Source organism: Protomyctophum bolini (genome assembly GCF_963924005.1).
Source record: "Protomyctophum bolini genome assembly, chromosome: 19".
In the NCBI taxonomy this organism is placed as follows: domain Eukaryota; kingdom Metazoa; phylum Chordata; class Actinopteri; order Myctophiformes; family Myctophidae; genus Protomyctophum; species Protomyctophum bolini.
Genome location: NC_137880.1, coordinates 21,502,539 through 21,517,137, shown reverse-complemented (window position 1 = coordinate 21,517,137; position 14,599 = coordinate 21,502,539). Strand labels below are relative to the sequence as shown.

At 43.8% G+C, this 14,599-nt stretch overlaps 1 protein-coding gene across 1 annotated transcript in view; it reads left to right on the top strand.

Moving 5' to 3' along the window:
* msraa (methionine sulfoxide reductase Aa) overlaps positions 1-14,158 on the top strand; it is a 67,207-nt gene extending 53,049 nt beyond the window's left edge. The window contains exon 6 of the mRNA XM_080790198.1: positions 13,124-14,158. Within this exon, the coding sequence (XP_080646324.1) occupies positions 13,124-13,288 (165 nt within the window). The 3' untranslated portion in view covers positions 13,289-14,158. The remainder of the gene's footprint in view (positions 1-13,123) is intronic.
* Positions 14,159-14,599: the final 441 nt, after the last annotated feature.

Genomic DNA, 14,599 nt, shown 5'->3' with positions numbered 1-14,599 from the left:
CTCTCCCTCTCTCTCAAGCATGCTCTCTCTCTCTCTCACTCTTTACTCGTCTCATGCCTTCTACACATTATTGGTGTTCGTATTGTGTCTCAAACAGCAGGTGGAAGTTGCAATTGTGTGTGTGTGTGTGTGTGTGTGTGTGTGTGTGTGATATCTCTTACTGTATGTCATTTTATATGATTAAAAAAATCATACCGGATGAAGTGAGCGGTGCTCTTATCATTGTATCATCCATTCATTGTCAATGGGACTTTAATGTTTGTTTAAGATGGAAATCTACACTATAGTTGAATATAGGAGGGGCTAGTGTCCCTCAAAAATCACACACTTGTAAAGTGAGGGGCGATCTTATCATCGTACATCATCATACATCATCTCATTCCGACGAATCAGAATTCATCATCAGTGTTTGTGTGACGAAATGTTTGTGTTTACATAAACACTCAAACTTGTCCATTCATTGTCAATGGCCTTTAATGTTTGTGTTAGTTATTACAACATTTGGATTACATACACTAAAAGCTGGACATAGGAGGGGATATCGCCCCTCAATAAATAAATAGAAATGAATACAATTTAGACATACAGTATGTACAGTACATATTCATAAAGCCTTCTAATAAGGGCAGTTTGTGCATGTGTGCTTGTTCACGCATGTGAGTGTGTGTACTTGCATGCAGGGAGAATACCCATTGTTCCGCAGAGTGCTCAGAAATGACCCCCCCCCCCCCTCTCTGTATAGTGGCATAAATCAAATCCATCATTAATGCCTATTTTGCTTTTTCACACAGAACCAAACAAAGCTGGGCCCCAGTGTGCTTTTACATGGCATGGCGTAATCAGAAGTGTAACGTGTAACGTCAGCAGTGTTTAGTGCACGCTATGCTCTTTATGACAGCTGTTGTCAGTAGATTATTTACATGTGAAACTGTAGCCTATACGCATGTATTATACCGACACAAAATGGACTATATCGTCACGTCACCAGGCGTTTCCACCCGGAGGAGTGCTGACATGGCAGAATGCAGCCAGTCACAGAAGCTATGCTAATCTACTGAAGCATTTTCCTTCACCAAGCATGTGTCCAAATAACGAGACCACGCTAAAGTTCTGTAACCTGCTCAGCTGTCATTCCTAAATTACAAAACTCACAAGTCTCCCTGTTTGTCTCATTATGCACAAATTGGAGATGACAGTTTGTTAGTAGAATACAAATCACTACATACTGTAATTAACTCAAAACGATGTGTTGCTAATTTAAACTAAGTCCACTGTACTATGAGTGCTAAAGAGTGACATTGTCGGTTTTTCACGTTTGCCAAATTTAAGCTGTTTATAGGCGTTAACTCTGTCATACAGAGCACGTGGTTGTGGTAATGACGCAATATCAGGTTGTAAATAATCAGTCATCAGACAGCAGGATCAAAAGAGCAGCGCTCCTCTCCGAAAGTTAAACCATGCAGTTCATGAATGAACTCTTTCAAACTGAGCTCCCTGCCATCCTTCGGTCAGTTCAAAGGAATGCTCCAGAACATTTTTCACCGTGATTGCTCCTGCTTCAATTGATTTATTTTACTGATGGTTGGTCTGTATAAGTTCCTTTATTTATCCTGATTTATAATGTTGTGTTTGATGTATTTTTTCAGAAATACGTTGAGAATGAGAAATTGAAGAGAGGTAGGGAGAGGTCTGAGGCAGGTATAGACGTTGGACATACACTCCTGTCCTGAGTCTCCTGTCCTGCCTTGCCAGGTTGGCCATGGTGATATACTGTATCTGTCACTGCACTAGGGAGCAGAACAGGGAGGACAGCGTGTTCTTCCTCATGCTTTTCTTTTGGCTGCGACGTCATGTATCGGAGGAGACGTGGTTGTTTACACACTCAGGGTCAGCAGTGGCAAGAACTTCATGGAGGAATTGGGAATCCATATGATGACTAAATTGGCAGACAAATTAAGACATAGAGCAGGAGGTTGAGTAAATGGGGCTTCTCTCTCTGTCTGCATTTCTCAAGAACATCCATAGACCCTTCTGCTGGAAATGAGTGTGCATGTGTGACTTTGTGTGAGTGTGTGCGCGCGAGCGCAAACACGCAGAATCCAGATATGTCCTCACAGGTGCACATATGCCTTTGTTTTTTTTTTAAATTTCATTGCATTCTCTCTGCCACCTCTTTCTCTCTCCTCCTCTCTTTGGTCCTCTCTCTCTCTCTCTGTCTCTGTTTCTCTCTCCTCACTCTTTCTTATCAGTTCTCTTCATGTTTGCCTGGCTTTACCAGGCCAGTGCAGTTATTTGCATTCCAAATAAGCAGGCAGCTTCGCTGGCATGCAAATGTCTGAATGTGAATTATGCATTTATAACAGTCTGGAACTGCGATCGAATCGTCACGCAGCCGACGTGGCAGGGCCAGGGAGGACATATTGGGAATGCCATCACAAGGACTCTGTCCTGGGTTAGTGTATATACTATGAAATGGAGAGGGCAGCCATTTTGGGGATGCAGGAGTTTCATTTGGCCCATTTGCAGAGAGTGTGTGTGTGTGTGTGTGTGTGTGTGTGTGTGTGTGTGTGTGTGTGTGTGTGTGTGTGGTTCACAATAGTAGCCGATAATAACATAGGATAAAGTAGCACTTACTCTATCATTTCCCCAGGGATATTAATATTGCAAAAGAAAGATTTCAGACATTTTGAAAATACACTACAAGATTCCTCTGACATTTGCACCATGTGTTGGACACCTCCTCCTATCATAGCATATGCCAACTCTGTGTAATAGTGGGTAGCTGGCAGCTGCAGACTAGGATCCTGCAGTGAGAGAACTTAGCGTTAGGGTTAGGTTTCTGCATGTGCCGTTCTGTCAGTGCAGTCTGCAACTTCCCCCTACTCCCCAGACGGGCCACCGGGGGCCAGGCTCTCTCCCATGGGGCCTTGCATGACCTCTGCCCTCTCATGCTAGTAGGTAGCAATGAAGGATCGGATGGAAGGAGGGAGAGACGTAGGGATGATTAATGAGGTTAAGGTTGGTTGAGAATGAATTGTTGAGAATGTTCCTAGAGTTTGAATGGACAGGTATCCGTCAAAAGGGAGACGTTGAAGAGGAAGGACGGGTGGGGGGGGATCAACATATGGAATGTCAGAACATGTCAGATCCATATATGGAGATCTAAGGGTTTGATGAGGTCAGATCAACATGGTGTCCGTGAGGCCATGATGTAGAGTTGCTGGCGGCTCCATATATGCAGATCTAGGTGATGATCCAGTCTTCTCCATGTATGGCTATCCAGGGTTTGATGAGATCAGTGTTGTGATCTTCATGTATGGAGACAGCCATATATGGAGCGTGTCACGAGGTGTGACGGACTGACTGACATGAAATGCAGGTTTTCATAGTAAATAAGTGTCTTTTATTTTGAAATAAAACAAAATAAAAATCCAAGGAGTGAGGAAAGGACTAGCTAGTTTTGATTTGAGCCTAGAAGGGAGGATGGTGGCTTTGGAGATAAAAGGGTAGACTTGTAAGTGTCAGGTCACATTTACCTCTCCTACCAACCGTGGTGATGTGTAATGACACGTTTAACTAACACACACACGCACACGCACACACACACACACACACACACACACACACACACACACACACACACACACACACCCAGCTGATACATTAGAGATGAGAAATTAAACGTTCCTAAGTGGGTTTGTGTGCACTGCAGTGCGTGTTTCTGTCTGTGTGTATCCGTGTTTTGGCAATGTATGTGTGTGATTTAGAGATGGTGAAGCGGACATAATGGTTTCTAGATGAAATTAGAGATAAAAACTCAATCTCTTCTCCAGCTCTCGGTCTCCTTTTGTCTGTGAAATTACCCACAATCCAACTGTCTGAGCAATTTTCAACACCAAGAGGAACGGGCGTGACCACTGGTGTGTGTGTGTGTATGATGTGTGGATAGACGCACAATTGCATCGGTGTTGGAGTTGCTTTCCCATGATTGCGAATGCAGTGAGCACTTACTATGAGACCTAGCAGATCATGTCTGTCTGTCTGTCTGTCTGTGTGTGTGTGTGTGTGTGTGTGTGTCTGTCCCGCTTTTGTGCCCATATATGGAGCTGAGTGATTTGTTTGTGATGGATGCAAGTGTCTGTCCCGCTGTTACGTCACCATGACTCAGCCATAACCATATAAGGAGTCCCCAAAGCAGCTATACGTCCAAAACCCAAATATGTACGAGCTGCATTTGCTTCCCGTGTTTGCGTGTCTTACTTGTTGTAGGTATAGATGAACTAATACATACAGAGACTGCATGTATATGTGCTGTCACCTCACAGCTAGAAGGTCCTGGGTTCGAGTCCCGCTGGGGGCCGGGCGTGTCCTCTCCTCCACGTCATCAGTGCCCATACCCGTCTCCTAGGGTACGTAGGTACCCTCATAAAAAAAACATGCAGTAATCCTGGTCTCTAAACTACCTCCCTCTGGCCAGCCGGGGCGCCTGATGGAGGGGAAAGGAACTGGTCGGAATAACGTGTTCCTTTCACGCACTACGTCCGGCGAAACTCTCCCCTGTCAGGTGAAAAGAAGCAGCTTGGACTACTCATGCATAGAAGGAAGCATGAGGTCAGTCCGCTGCCCCCCAGGTTGGCAGAGGAAGTGTAGCGCCAAGGATTACAGTAGAGAATTGACACTGGGTGAAAAAATGGGATAAAAATTATATATATATAAAAAAATCACACCCGTGTGAACCGAGTGGTGCAACTCCCCTCCCCCCCCCCCCCCCCTCCTCTCCTCTCCCTCTCTCTCATTAGCAGGCAACAGTGCAGCACTAATACTATATCTCTCTCTCTGTTTCTGGCAAACAGCACCCCTACTGGTACTAATAGTCATATACTGGTGCTCATGGCCACATAGGTGAACACGGACATGCCACATAGGTGAACACAGACATTGCTGGTCCTCAAAAAAAGAGACTGCATGTATGTAAACCGTCACATCATGCAAAAATAGGAATTATCCAAAATATGACTTGAGCAATCTGGGAACCCATCGTAAAAAACACCCAATAGAATGTGGATAACAGGATGTTGGCCCGTTTGGTCCCTCCTCTTCCGGTCGCACGTGTCTTTGTTTACATTCCTAACATACCTAACTATGCACGTTGTAACAGGAGCTGCCGACAGATTCTGCTGCAGAGCTCTGAATCTGTCTTGAGAGATTATGACTTGATTGGTTCCCCACAGCACCAATTCATTAACATGTTTGATGCCTTGGACGTCCACAAACGTCTTATCAAATAAAACCGCGGGGTGCCTAGGACGTCCAGGGGCGTCTTAAGGTCTTTTTTATCAATATAAAAAGGTCTTGCTAAAAATCTACTTTTAGCCCTGGCCCGCTCAGCCCCGCACAACCGGTTTCATGCGCGCAAACACAGTTACTGTTTTAATGCACACTTTTTGTATGGTTTATCAGTGCAAGGGCTGTAGTCTAAAACATAGGTATATGTGACACTGATGTCAGCCAGTGGTCCGTTCTGTGCTAGTGTAGTGTTCTCAGCCGATCATGTGAGACGACATATCATGTTAAATCCAGCTTGTGACCTGCATTGCGTGTCATCCTCTCTTTCTACCCCATCTTGCATAGTCCCCAGTGAATAGGCAGTTTGCCCCTTCACTGGTAACCCTATTTTGGAAATATTTTTAAATATATGAAGGTATTGTGGGACAAAAAGGCCCCCCTTTTAAATACATACACACATACATACGGTACATACCTACATACATACATTTCAGAAGTTGAAGCAGTTTTTAAGGACCCACTTTTAGGCCAGTGCAACAGAGCAAACTTTTGCCTTTTTTTAAACCCTACCCATTTTAACCAAATACATACATACATACATACATACATACATACATACGTACAGCAGCAGTGGAGTGCAATCACAGTGTCACACACACACACACACACACACACACACACACACACACACACACACACACACACACACACACACACACACACACAGATATTAGTACCTGTGTGACGACCTGTTGTCAAGACAACATGGCGCCAGTGCTTTTTCAACAGGCTGATGGTTGACACTGCTCCCCAGTCTGGTGGAATGGACTGTGATATGCTGTAGGTATCGCTTGCATGGCCGCTCATCTTAGCTATGCACTCACTACCTCTTGGAGGAAGAGAAGTCCTACGATGTGCTGGGCTGTCCGGACCACCCCCGGTACTAGGGATGGAGCTCGTTAATTTCTATTGATAACGAACACCTTATCGATCAGGTTTATCGAGCCCACTATCGAGCATTTTCTATTATTTTGTGGGAAGACGGGAGAAAATATATTCTGAACATTACCAGTATCTTTTACTAGGGCCTTCAAATACAGTTATTTCCCAACAGATGGAAGGCAATTGACCTTTTTACCAATAAAATAATATTAAAGAAACTGTTAATATGTGTACCGTCACTTTAAAAGCGTCATTTTGTTTACCTGGACAGCGCTGGTAGGCAGGTATCAATTCACTTTTAGACTGACGTCTTTGTGCCAGCATGAATGATTACATTTATTTCTTGATCGCCTCTTGTCTTGATTGTTTATACATGACATCATGGGCCAATATCGGTTATCCATCCCTACTCATTATGGTCAAGGAAGCCAAACCAACATAAGTTACACTCTTACATACCTGTGCACAAGATGTAACAATAAAGTACAACCATGAAGGCTGGTGCAGCTCCCATACCAGGCAGGTGTCTGTGTTGCTGTTGTAGACTGTAATTATTTATTTTCTCATAATTTTTATCACACAATTTTGTAACCCATTTTTCACCCCTGTGTCAATTATCTAATGTGATTCTGGGCTCTACACAGCCTCCGCCAACCTAGTCCCCATATATTGGGGACATGGGGAGAGCAACGGACTTGAACTCATGCTTCCATCATGCCTGAGTGTCCAAGTTGCTCCTGAGAGGGGAGAGTTTCCCTGGTTAGACGTAGCACTTGGAAGGACCAACCAGTTCCTTTCCTTTGCTGGCACCCTGGGAGCGTTCCTGTGGGTCTGGAAGTTCTGGGCACCCACCGGGGGCCACCACACAGAGTTGTACCACTCAGTTCACACGGGTGTGATTTGTTCTTATCTCGATGCCATCTTGGCCAGGGCTCCCTTGTATAAAGCACTTGTACCTCAGTGGGACTTCCTGGTTGAATAAAGGTTATGCCCACATTCTCCACATTTTTGGAATAAATGTTATTAAGGGCGGCCATAGCTGAACGGGTAGAAAGCTCGCCTGGGAAGTAGAAAGTTCCAGGTTTGATTCCTGGCCCCGGCAATGTATTGAGGAGTCCCTGAGCAAAACACATTTCTGATAACAAACACGTTGCTCACACTATTCTGCCACTACATGTGTTTCTCTCTCTCTCTCTCTCTCATATTATAATAGGTTGACGCGCTATGGAAACTGTAAACTATCTCTGCTCCTCGCCTTGATGTGTCTGCCACTGTCGTCGTCGTCGTCACTGTCCACTTTTAGGGACGGCCTTTTTTATCACATATTGCTCTAGGAACGGAAATCATTTTCAGCCCAGCACCTGAGTGTGGACTGTCAGTTGCAAAACTGTGTTAGGCCCAATCAGAACCAATGACTCGCCATGCAAAGTTGCATTGGTGCGGTTTGGGCCTTAGTATTCTGTTGCAAATGGTTGCAAGTCTTTGCGTTGTGGATCGTCTGTATGGGAGCCGCTTTAGAGGTCTTGGGTTGGATCTTCATTCCTGTTGGCAGATCACTGCCTAACTGTGTCCGTGCTGTCCTTAGCTTAGTGGCCGTGATACACGTCTGCCTGGCCTGATGCCAGTTCGCAGTGGGCACACAGCCCGTGGGGGGGTGGCATGGACACAATCTGGACACGACGACGAGTCCTGTAAAATGATGGAGCTCAGCAGAGTTAAGGTGCCATTATTGTGACTACCCGTGAGCTATCTGCTGGCTGTCCCTGTTGAGATAGGTAAACGGTTTAAAAAGTGCTTTGGACCTATGGGAAACGTTAACAGAGAGAAGGAGAGAGGGGCAGGGAGGGAAGGAGAAAGGCAAAAAATATTCTTTCCTTGTATTCTTCCCCGTTAGTCGTTACGCTCATCTTTTTCTCTCGTCTCCTCTGCGTTAGTGCATCAGCAGGACAGCTGTCTATACCAGGTGTGAGGGGCCTGCTGGCAGATGGTCCCAGAAATGAGCTTGTTGGCAAGTTCCTGCACTGAGACATCCCTCCCATCCCTGTGCGAGCACACGAATGTGTGTGCGTACACGCACACACACACGCATGCAAGTATGAAATGCAAACACGCACTCATGCTGCCAAACGCATGCATGCAAGCGGGAGAGTACATGAGCACCTTTTCTGCAACCCATTCCATATGTGCAATTACAGAAAAGTTACAGAAACGACAAAAACCTGTACTGCACGTACAAATGAACAGATGCACACAGATTACCAAGGCAGATTATCAAGGCTATATGGTTGCAGACATTAAACCTCTCAAACTCAAACGATGAAAGTCAGACGAAGCAGTTCACCAAACGAACATGAACAGTATAAAGCAGTTCATAAACATATACAGTATATTCGTTGAAGCTTGTAAAGTCAAATAGGGGGTGTCCTGATGGCTCAGCCAATTGCGTAGAGCATTATATCATATACTCGAGTTCAAATCTTAGCCCTGTCTTGTCTCATGTCTCTCCTCTCTCTCTGTCCTTGGTTTCCATAAATTAAGCATAGAAAATGCCAGAGTTTCTACAATGGCTTACAGCCTTTAAGAAATAGGAATTAAAAACATTCCAAAAAGGTCGCACATCCAAAAATTAAACAAGCGGCGGACAAAGTACTCACATTTCCATTTCTTTATTGGCACACACCAAAAAGGAACGCTTACGCGTTTCGGCTATGCAGCCTTCATCAGAGCAAGTACTCTGATGGATTTTTGGATGTGCTACCTTTTTGGATTTTTTAAAATTCCTATTTTTTTTATGTATACTGGATTTGGGTTTGGCACTCCACTGAAAACCATTGCTGATGCGCAACCTCTTTTTCTCATTTGGCTTACAGCCCATAGTATATTTAGTATATTTAGTTCTATGACAATGTACGTGTAAACAGCAAATCTCTCAAAAGGAAGATGAGTCTCTCTACTTTCATCAGTGGAAAAGGTGTGTCACCGCGAAAATTCTGCCTGGGAACAGAAAGCAGATCATTTTTTATTTTTTATATATCCTAGAACATTTGACTAAACTGGCTGGATTTTGTTTTAGATCTCATTATTTCCGGGTGTACTCATCTTCGGAAGTCCTAGGATCACTCACAGGTTGCGGATGAGTGCCCTCTATCGTAAACACTAAAAACACCACATGACGCACACCTGCACCAATAGCGTTCTGCCCGTTGGACTGAAATGACGTATACATGCGTCAATGGCAGTAATGGGCTAAAAGTATTTAGTCAAATTAAAGTGCACAATAGTGTGGTTCAACCCTTGAACCTTTGAATGTTTTGAAGAAACATTCAAAGGTTTAGTACAGGTTATCCACACTTTGTAATTTCACATTAGTACCAGAAGAGGCCTAGAGAATGAATAATCTTGCGTAGCCAGACAACTATTCCAGAATCTCTGAATGATAAAGAGTCTGGAACTACACCTCCTGACATCTGAGTAAGGAAGCTGCTATTTCCGTTCACGGAAATATATTTTAAATGATCTGTAGAGCTTGTTTTTGTAATTCCTTTTCTGCTAATCAGTAAGCTATATAGGTGTTATATGATTTATATGATTTCTATTTATATTAGGAATCTAAATTTGCGCGACTGTAAAGACGAAACGGAAGTGGGGAGGTGTCTCCACTTATACTGTATTTTACTCATGATAGCCCTTCCGTTGCTTCAGACTGTATGATGGAAGCATCGTCTGGTAACGCAACTGTTGCGAGAGGCAACAGTCTGGTAACGCAACTGTTGCGAGAGGCAACAGTCTGGTTTTTATTTAGTTATTATTATTATTACATTACAGTAGATCATATTCCACAGAGGAAAAAAATCCACCAAAATCTTATGCATTATTTGGTTTGGTTTGATTAACCACTTGAACCCCAGCATACCTATTCTAGGCTGAACCATTGCCAAAAGAGTCAGATTTAAGCTAACTCACACATAGGAATGGACTCAAGAGTATGTATGGCTTAGGATATTTAGCTCCAGCTCGCTGACGATCTTCAATCATAAGGCCACACCCGTTCTCATTAATAAGCACAATTAAATTGTATTCATAAATCATAATCACACATCAGTGTCTTTTGGCAATCAATAACTGAGTGAAAAAACTGTACAAACAAAAACATGACCTAACTAAAGCCCTTACAAAACAAAAGAAAGGATGGACTGGCCAAACAAAACAAAGAGGGGAGCCTGGTGAGCTACGCACTATGTGCATGTCGGAGTCACCAGACTTCCATAAACTACCAAAACCTAACATGAAACTAAACTAACCAGAGAAGAAAAACTTACGACCAGCCCATCACAACTGAAAAGAAGAAAGAGAGAAAAAACTTAACTACGGCATAATGGCAGTATGGTGTTCTCTGCTGGGGATCTGCTGAGAGTTTGCAAACACTCCTATTTATACTAGTCTTCTAGGCCCTAATCATACATGAGCTACAGCTGGGACAGGGCAGCCTCAGCTGAGTGACAGCCAGGTGAGTAGAGTGTCCACTGCAGCGTGGATCCCAGCAACATAGATCAGCACTACAAAGAGGACAAAGTGCTATTAGTGAACAAATTGTGATCAGAATGTTGTAACGTGAGATGTGCATATGCAAGCATATAACAGCCTGCACCAAACAGATCTTTTAGGTTTATAACTACAGAACGAGAGAGCACACTCTTGCTTCTGTGCATGAGTTTTTAAGGGCCCAAAAATGTCACAGCCCATCACTTCCTTCACAGCCTCCCTCTGTCTTAAACCATCCCATTCCCGACAGCACTATCACCACTTGAACCCCAGCATACCTATTCTGGGCTGAACCATTGCCAAAAATAGCTGATCTACAAGATCACAACTCGTCGCAAATGCATAGAAATGTGGTGTAGTGTTACATGTACCGTCCGTTGCAGTTTGGTGAAAGACACACTGATGAGGAGCGCATGCAGAATGCTCCTACATTGAAACATCTCTGGCAGCAGAGCTGGAGGTCTGGTGCATAGATAGGTGCTGGAAGCTCCCTGGTGTAACACACACACACACACACACACACACACACTTCCCCTGCAGTGGTATAGGTATGCAGTGTGAGCCAACATTATGGTTATGGCAGACGGCAGAGTAACCCCATAAAGTCAACCATCATTATTCAGCATGGGAGACCAGCTCGAAGGTGTGTGTGTGACTGTGTGTGTGTGTGTGTGTGTGTGTGTGTGTGTGTGTGTGCGCGCACACACATGAGTGCCTTCATGATACATGATACACATGATATTCCACAGGTATGGTGAAAATGTTTGTAAATAAGTGGCACACGCGTGTGTGCCTAAAGAGCATTCATGCGCACAATTCTGGGGTATGTGTACTGACATCTGTCATAGCCCTGGCCATGTGGGGAGACAGTTTACTAATGACCTGTGTATGTGTGGTGGCTGGAAGGCACCACAGTGAACGTGACATACATATATAGGCCTTCTGAATACAAATAACATAAGACTAGAGAATGTTTTGACTGCACAAGTAATATTTTTGAGATACAAACATCACCAAAGACATTTTAGAATAGAATCTGTATTGTACTACAGACACATGTACACATGATTCCATTGGCTTGAGACAAATAGAAAAGCCGAATAAACAATACAAACGACCACATTCTGTACAGATTCCAGTTCATTATTACTGACCGGAGAATAGAAGATTGCAGGCGGATTGCAGGAAGCTATGCCACGGTGTAACACAGATTGTACACTACAGTGATGCTACAGTACGTGCACATACGTACATGCAGCTTATGTTCCTGCTAGTCCCGTTCATGGTGGCAGGTAGGCATGGAGGGAAAAGCCAAGAACTAACTGTCTCAGCCTACTGTACGTATATATCACCACCTGGATTTGAAGCCAGCTCTCCAGCATGAGATTTACTCACAGCCAAAAGTGTAGAGAGATTGGCCAAGGGGCATTGTTACGACTATGAAAACGTGAATTTCCCATCGGTCTGTCCGTCACCCCACGCCTCCATATATGGTCATGCCTTGTGACCTCATCAGGGATCTCCATATATGGGCATATATGTAGTTGCCATGGAGGGACCTTCCCCATATATGGGAATGTCAAGGAAAAAATATATGGGCATAATACTTTAACTCCTGCTTCTCAACTGTGCCGTATTAAGAAGCTCTGTTGTTTCAGCGTTCGCTTCTCGCCGTGAGGCTGTCCTACAGGTAGAGCTACTCTTATACATTCACCCCCACGTTGACCTCCCCCTTCCGGGATATAAGACCCCAATGCAATCACCTGAAATCAAACCCTGGTCTCCCATGTGGGAACCATTCAGTCAATGTTAGTGCTTAGAGATTCACCAATCACCGATCGGCCAGCGATCAGTGATTGGCCATATCGGCCGAAACTCTGATCGGTAATCGGCATTTACCCTATCTGTGATCGGCAATTTACCCTATCTGGAGGAACTGATGTTTTGGCAAACAGATATAGAGTATAATATAATTTATCATCTTTGTGACAGGCCTAAACATTCTCCCCTTCCTCCCCACACACAGGAACAGTTTTGACGTAGGTTTTGACATATAATCATTTTGGAAATATTAAAATTTGCCTTCTTAACGTTCAGGTTTGAGACTATCTCAGGACGGTACTGCATTGCACGGCATCCGCTTCTTTTACCCTTCTTTTTCTGTACCATTGAGACTCATTACACAAATCAAGTCAAATGTATGGTTATGTCTCCACCAGCAGACAGCCGTGGGTGGAGAAATGTTTTTGAATTGTCCGTCCTTTCCAAATTTGTGAATGTGATATCTCAAGAACTCCTTGAGGGATTTTCAACTATACATCATCGTTAATTTGTGTTGTCTTTCATCTTCCAGGTGTTAATCGAGGAAGGTTTTGGTCAAATTACTACAGAGATTGCAGAGGGCCAGCCATTTTACTACGCAGAGGACTACCACCAGCAGTACCTCAACAAAAACCCCAATGGATACTGCGGCCTAGGAGGCACTGGAGTCTCCTGTCCAATAGGACTCAAGAAGTAACCTGTGGGAGGGACCATGGGAGCCAGTAACACCGCTGGTCAGTAATCAGTGCTGTAATGGTGATAACCTTTTCAGTGGGCGCATTTTAATGATGTCATGCACACGCGTGTGTGCCTACATGTGCGCATGCGCACAGCAATAGAAAATATCTTCTTAATGAACTTAATGTGTGTTTAATAATAATTTTATTATTATATTACATGCAGATTAGACACACCAATGGTCAGACATGCGCTGTTCCGTGCACCACATCCGTGCTTGTGGTTAAGTTTCTGGTTTAAGAAACGATGTTTAAATGTAGTTCTAGTCTTACATTTGCATCGTTTATTTTCTAGTTTTAAACTTTACTGTGCTGCAGTAGCTAAATTAAAAGGTTTGCTTTGGACGAATCTGTTCTTGGATAGAGGAGGAGGCATTGTTGCCACAGAAGCAGTACTGAACCCATACTGCTGTGGTGATTTTATTCCGTGTATGAGAACATTCAGGTAAACAGTTAATTTAAACCTGTTGTTATGCTGTTGTTATAACCTGTTGTTATGCAAAGTAGCCATTTGGGAAAAGTGTGTAGATGGGTTAAAATTATTAAAAGCTATTGTCAAACCAGCAACACCGGAATCACTCCCCAATTACTGATTAAGCTTTTCAAGTGTACACACACACACACACACACACACACACACACACACACACACACACACACACAGCAGCCCTATAGATCTCACAAACTTTACAATCTCTCTCTCACACACACACACACACACACACACACACACATTGCACTGAAGTGAAGTGAAGGCTCATTAACGAAGCATAGTGAAGTTTCTCTCTCACACACACACACACACACACACACACACACACACACACACACACTGAAGTGAAGGCTCATTAACGAAGCACAGTGAAGTTTGTACAGAAGGCTCGTTCAGAAATAGTCAGTTACCACCCCTTTTTATCTTTTTAATGTGATTTAAACTAATGCTGCATTCATGGAAGTGATGTTGGCATCATCATAGTCAGCATGTATAAAGAGGACAAGCTGCACTGCACTGGATTAAATTATTAAAAATGGATTCTCGTGTTGGTTCGTGTGTGTGCGTGTGCATGTTTGTGTACACCGCCTTTATGGCTTTTTTGGGTAGCATTTGAATGACCTCCTTTCTCAGATCTTTGCCTAAAGCCTTGTTCTGCTCCCTGACGCATCTGTCAGATACTGTGTGTGTGTGTGTGTGTGTGTGTGTGTGTGTGTGTGTGTGTGTGTGTGTGTGTGTGTGTGCACGATTGTGTGCTCACGCATGCGTGTGCACGATT